Source organism: Cyprinodon variegatus, unplaced genomic scaffold, assembly GCF_000732505.1.
Source record: "Cyprinodon variegatus isolate N-32 unplaced genomic scaffold, C_variegatus-1.0 Scaffold33, whole genome shotgun sequence".
In the NCBI taxonomy this organism is placed as follows: Eukaryota; Metazoa; Chordata; class Actinopteri; order Cyprinodontiformes; family Cyprinodontidae; genus Cyprinodon; species Cyprinodon variegatus.
In genome coordinates this window covers 1,264,568-1,271,457 of record NW_015150486.1, presented here as the reverse complement: position 1 = coordinate 1,271,457, position 6,890 = coordinate 1,264,568, and the positions used below count along the sequence as shown (strand labels likewise).

The 6,890-nt window shown below is 38.7% G+C and overlaps 1 protein-coding gene across 1 annotated transcript in view; it reads left to right on the top strand.

The window, feature by feature from the left end:
- The first annotated feature begins 753 nt into the window (after nucleotides 1-753).
- Nucleotides 754-6,890, top strand: part of lsamp (limbic system-associated membrane protein) — a 723,954-nt gene continuing 717,817 nt past the window's right edge. The window contains exon 1 of the mRNA XM_015401821.1: nucleotides 754-987. Coding sequence (XP_015257307.1) covers nucleotides 924-987 — 64 coding nt within the window. The 5' untranslated portion in view covers nucleotides 754-923. The remainder of the gene's footprint in view (nucleotides 988-6,890) is intronic.

Genomic DNA, 6,890 nt, shown 5'->3' with positions numbered 1-6,890 from the left:
TTCTTTCAGTGAAGAAATACTCTGTAATTCCGATAAAACTTGCTCGATAGCCACGCTAACGCTAGTTTCATCGGCTGAAGCCGCCATGTTCTTTAGACTGAACTGTCGGGCCTCTCGTTGCGTCACACCTCAACCCGCCTCAAAGCCAACGCTGATTGGACGTTCGTTTGGTGAACAGCTCCAAATTTTCTTTAACGGAAAGTAGCCAGACTGATCTGCGAGTGAAACCTTGAAAGCTCGCAAGATCAGGATGGTCTCATGAGGTTAAGCAAAGGCTGCAGGAAAGTATAGTTTGTCTTTATTCAGAAAATATGGATGCTTTGCTTGTTCCTGTTGGAACAATGTAGATTGACCCTGAGGTTCTGGTGCATTTCGGCCACCCCTCAATGTACTTTGGTTATTGACTGGCCACCCTTATTAGGATTTTCTGGCTACGCCTCTGTGCCCTAAAGAAGTTATAAATGAAGCAGACTTTTTTTTTCTCCTTTCTTTTGCTTCTTTTTTTTTTCAATCTGACACTCCAATTGCTTAATAATCTTTTGAGAGTTATCTGCTTTATTCCCTGACATAAACATAAAAATATAAATAACTCTATACATAAATCTGCTAGTGGTAGCCTATGGAAAACAATGCTTCAACTGTAATCATATGGCTTGAACATGCACAGGGAATCCCTCCACAGTCAGACCCGCACTGAGGCATCCTCATCTCGGAGAGCTCTTCAGTAGGGGTCGCTACTCTCCGTGTGTAAGCAGCAATCAAAGCAGAGCTTTGCTTTTCAGCACTCACTGGCTCTTCTCAGATTGGGAATCCTTCCTCCGCTTGGCTTCACCTGCAGCGCTCTCTCTTCTGGAAACTTAACCGCTGGAGACGGAGCTTCTTCTGCAGGAGCGCGGAGCTTTAGCCACCGGAGACCGGACACCATGCGTTACTTCTGGATCCCCACGGCTTGGATCACCGGGATCGCTTTACTCTTTGGATTTCAAGGCAAGGGATCGTTTCATTCATTTCTCTTTAATTGACCCGACGGGTTTCTTTCTTTCTTTTTTTGTCCGCGGATGTTGAGAGGAAAGTAACACCTACAGTGGATGTTTAAATGTGCGTCTCTCCGTCTGACGCTGACTGGAGCTCTGAAGGTATGTGGAGTCTCTATCTTCCCTGAAAACATCTGACAAGGCAGAGAAGTGTGCAGCCTCCGCGGTGAAGCCCCAGACTTCACACTGGGTAACAGAAGCGCTGCGTTCAGACTGAACAAAGTTGCTGATAAGACTAGATGTGTCTCCTTACAGTGAGGATGAGCAGCTGGATGCTGATGGTGCAGCTGAGTTGGAGAGCGACATGATGGGCGCACATAGCTTCAGTCTAGGGAATCTTGGTTTGCTTGAAACTCTTTACCGTCTTGCACTTCATTTTGCTCTCAACAGTCGTGCGTAATTCAGTTTGGATTGATCACCCCTGACCCATAGGGCGCAGCTCTTCTGTTGGCAGGGAGCCCATAAACGTGGAGTGTTCTCCAGGTGGATGTGATTCATGAGGTTTTTTTTGAAGATGACAAAGAAGCCAGGAGACATAGGAAAGGGGGGGAATCATTTTTATCTCAATTCTCCTGCCTACCTTTTGGAATTACGTGTCAACAGAAATAATGACTCTCTGCTGACTGGAAGAGCGCGCACTAGATGTGCGCTCTATCTGATTTTTTAGTTGCGGTTTGGTTCAGCTCAGTGTGGGTTGGAGGGTTTGAAAACACTGTTGAACACTTGAGGCTGAGGGCTGCAACAAGAAGTAAAAACAGTGAGCCTGGTGTGGTTTCTACTGCTCTGTTTGAACCAAGTATGCTGAGATGTTAGGACTGTTTCAGACTTTAACTTCCACCTTTGAACTTGTTATCCACGTGGCCACATTAGGTTTAAGCATGTGCTATTTTGTTTAATTGTACATCTTTTTGAAGAAGTCCTAATTATATAAAAACTGATTTAAAAAAAAATTCACCTAAAGAAAAAACAACCAATGCCAGCTCCAAGCATCTTTAAATTCCCTGGGAAGTTGGGTGTGCTGATGTAGTTTTTCCTTTCATAAGCAATTTCTGTTTTTTTTCACTGAAACAAAGAGCATCTCCTGTGCAGGAATGATGCTTTTCAGACGCCTATTTTTCCCAACAAGAAGAGTAAACCTACAGCTCCAAGTTATAGACAGGGTTCACTGGCATTTCCAGTTTACTTCCTCCACCTTGCTTCTTAGTACCTGTTCAATAAGGACAAAATGTATCTATGTTGGAAAGTAATGACTCTAAAATGTGTAAATTTTCATGTTTTTCTCATAAAAGGAAGGTGGGTATACACAAAATAAATAACACTCCCCTTTCAGACACTGCACTCTATCAGTGTTTTCTCATTATCAGTTCGTATGAAATCATACGAAAAGTTATGCACAGTAATTTCGTAAGTTTTTTACGTTTTTTTCGTGGTATTTTGTCATATTTTTACGTCTTGCCTCGAGATAAGATATCCTTGCGCATGCGCATCTTAACATAGAATTTACAATTAACCCTAACCCTGACCCTAACCCTAACCCTAAAATACAAAACAGCAAGCAACGTAGTTAGAGACATCAAGAAGTAATTATTGCACTGTTTTTCCCAGTTTTACGTCCGATCTGCTTTTTTCGTCTGTCTGGCTGCACATGCTCACTGATCTGTTTTTTACGAAATACTATGCATAACTTTTCGTACGATTTCATACGAACTGATAATGAGAATATGTTGACTCTATGCATGAAACTCTTGGAAATTCTTAGCTGGAACTAACAAAATTAGCATTTTTTTTATCATTTGCACACATATCATATTTTTGCCTGTGAAACGTAAAATGTATCTATCAGTTGACAACAAATAATGGTCACAAATAATGAAATTCAGCTCAAAGAGACATTCTGTAAGTTTTTACTAAAGATTATCTCAAAACAAACCTTTTCATTTCATCCTTTACCGATATGCATCTTTTATCCTACATACTCTTTTCTCAGAATGTACTTTGGGTCGTAAGTTTCCGGTGTTACAACTAAATATGTGACCAGACAAAAACTGTGACCCGTAACACTGTCACCAGAAAACAAGATAAGGCGAAGTGGATAAGTCAATTTTAAAAGTACTCAGAATTTGGTTAAAATACCAGTTTGCCTTCTCAAAGTTCTTACCTGCTGGTCCTACCACTGCTGGTATGTAACTGGGTTTGGCAATACCTTAATTTATGTGCTACCTACCGCTGCAACGCTTTACATTTTAGGCATATCATAACTAAACTCAAAGGTATAGTGGAGGTTTTTTGCAAATTTTTGAAAAAAAGAAAATCCACATGCACAACTCTGTACCCGTTGAGAGGGAACGCCTATTAAACATTTGTAAGAGCGTGCATAAGCCCATTTTTTCCTTGTGAACGCTTTGTTTAAAGGTTGCTGTTTGTTTGCTCATACAAGCTTACTTTCCAAAAGAAGATTATGAAAATTTTCCACTATGTCAGACTCGCCATCAGTAAGTGAAAATGGGGACGAGCATGACGGCCTTGCTTGAACATGTCACCAGAATGATTGACAATTAGGAGGACCACTTATTTTGATCATCCACTGGGAAAAAGAACATCCTCCACTATACCTTTAAGCAACACATCAAAGTAACTTTGCTCAAAAAATTTGAAAAAGGAAAGCGACATTCATCTCATAATAGGCTGCTCTTCCATTTTTAACTTAACTCTTGTAGCCATAAGCAATAGACCATCGTAACAGTTGTTCTGGTTCAAGTTAAACGGGTTCAATCGAGCAAACAATCGGCGCATTAAATTAAGGATGGATTCTGTGGATAAACAGAAGCGACCGACATCCAGCTCAACTCAGACACCAATGAAAGCTCCAAGTAAGGTGAAAAAAATTTAAAAAAACCTTGTGAACAATGAGCAGAAGAACGCTGCAGTTCTGGGTTTTGGCCACATGTGGCAGTATCATTAGAAATCCCTTCATACTTCTTTAGCCAACTTAATTCATTAACCATGGTCTAAGTTGACCACTTAAAAAATAAGTTAATTCAATAGGAGTAAACTGAATTTTATTAGTTAGTACAGTTTTTGGTGGATCTATTTGCTGGTTCAGAGAAACCTTTATGAGACAAATGGGAAGTTTTAGGAGCCAGCTTTGGATTTTTAATGTATATTTTTTTGACTCTGGAAAAAAAAGAAACTACTTAATATTCCTGTCAGTACATGTCTTTGTTCTAGGGTGGTTAGCATTTGGCTCTTGTTATCTTCTTCACACATTAGTTTACCCACAGATCACACATCTATCAATACTCAGCTTACTTATTTTATTATTCTCCACCTAGTTTGTTCTTTGTTTCTATACGTCCTAGTTTTATGTCTCCACAGAAAGGAAAAATGTGACTGCAACTAAACTGTGTCTTACTTCTCATATCAGAAGTGATTTCAATCTCACTGCAGGCCTACTTTTAAAACTCAGGGCCCAACTGATGCAACATTCGACCCTGATTGTTCCAGACTTTCCATACTTGTAGCCAGTAAACATATATACTGTAAGATGCCTGCTATAAAAATCAAACAAAACAGCATAAACTGTGGGAATATATTATGCATACTCTCTCTTCTTCCTCAGTACGCAGCTAAGTGGCTGCCTTTAGGAAGTTAAGCATTTATCTTATGCTGAACCCAGTTTTAATCAAGCAGGTACGCTCCCTTTCCCTAACAAGGCCAGCTGCTTAAGCATAAATTATATTCTGTCATAGTTACTGTTTGTTTTCTCTTTAATTTTCTTGACTTGTTTGCAGAAGTGTATCAAGGGAAAGGATCTCCTTTCATTAATATCCAAAAGATGTTAGTTTCATTTCAAAAAGAAATTCACAGGATCGTGATTGTTCTGTCATATTAAGGGAGATTTTTTTTTTCTATCACAAAGACAAAGCAACAAAAAAACACAAATAAAAACCCCTCTATAAACACGGTGTTGTGTAGAGGATGTGTTCAGATGTTTTGTAATTGACCGTATGTTGTTGTTGTTTCTTCTCAACCCGTCAAACAAATGACGTATGCTATCATCTGCTGCTGGATCGTTAATAGTTTAAAACACTTACGGGCATTTTAAGACAAATGTGTTTACACACAAGAAATCAGTAAGAGCCGATGATAGATCAGCCTCCTAAGACGTTGTTATTTAGGTTTAACCACCTCCTGAGTTAACCAGTGGTGATCTAATGTGAGGGAAAAGAAAAGTTAGAACTAGATTTAACCCAACAGGTGAAAAAAAGAGAGAAAAAAAGGAAAATAAAGAATTTAACAAGCCAATTAATACTTTGGTTAAAATTTCATATCTGTGTTTTTTGTTTGTTTTGTTAATTTTGGTTATTTTTTATTCGTTTTGCTTAACACTTACAGTAGTAGCCATTCAAAATCCCCCCACTTTCCTTGATAGGCCCTTGGCTTGTCCCCTACAATTCCTTTTTAAATATCAATCTTTGTACTAAAATATTGTTTCCGTCATGATTTGCGGACATTAAGATCTAAACAGAAGCACCTTCTCATGGTCAAACCATGTAATTCAGTGAAATGGTGGAGTCAGAGTAAAAACACATGCAAGAGGGGGTTACTCCAGTGGCTGGAAGTTGGAGGGTATTTTGCTTTCGGCTGGGAAGGGCCATTTTTAATGGCTGCTACTGTAGATTGTTTATTCACATTTAAAACAGTATCAGAATGTGATAAATACAGCATGCACTTATTAAATGATATAAATTAAAATACAGATATTTTTTTAGGTAAAAAAGGAAATATCTCTTGGAACCTGATGGTTATTAAGATTGTTTAAGTCTTCAATGGATGGTTTTGATCTGATTTTTATCAACTTTAAAGATGAAATTCAGTTTCAGTTGATATGCATTGTTGTGAAACATGAATAAGACTAAGAGATGTACAATAACACATTACACATCATAGAAATCCAAGAACAAATGAAAAACTGTCATTAAAATGTATTATTGAGTGAAAGGGTTGCAAAGGCCTTATTATGGCAGCCAACCCGACATTCTATTAAAAATAATCTAAGAGAGCTTTGACGATTCATCCAGACATAAACAAACATAAAAACCCCAGAACGTGTTAAAGCACTGCAGGCCTCAGTTGGCTCATCTAATGCCAGTGTTCATATTTCAGCAATTTGAAACCGGCCAAAATTAGCAGCCAGGCTTAAATAGACTGCCAACCAAAAAGAACACAAAGGGCCATTTACCAAAAGGCATCTAAATCATAAGCTGGCAGGCCACTTTAATAATGTGAAGCACACTGTTCTCAGTTTAGTTCTAGACGTTATTAATCTTGGACTGCTCCCATTGAATCTGGAAAGGAAGGACATTATGCTGAACTTCCTGGCGTTATTGGGTGAAGCAAAACCTAATAGCAACCTACCAAAGTTTAATTTTCACCAATTATGGTAACAAATAATAGCAGCAAATTTGGTGAGAAACCATCACTTAAACCGTTACACCATTGCTGTTCCTCTTTCAAAGAAGAAATGGTAGATTCTGCCAAACCGATGGATAGCAGCAGCTATGTTTACATCCTGCTGCAGGGACATTTATTTTCTTTCAGCTGTGGGATCAGTAGCTGTTGCCTTCATCAAAGCTACCTGCCACTTCCATACAGAAAGCCCACATCCGTATCTTCAGATAACACAGAGTACATGTCAGACTTAATAATTTTACTTTAGCGATAGTTTCAAGGTGTTGCTTTATTGTATATCTCGTACCATGTCTTTCAGTTGTGCTGTTCTTTTTTCATCTCGTTACAGGTGATGAAGCAGACTGAAATCTCTATCTCTTCTTTCTTTCTTTCTTTCTTTCTTTC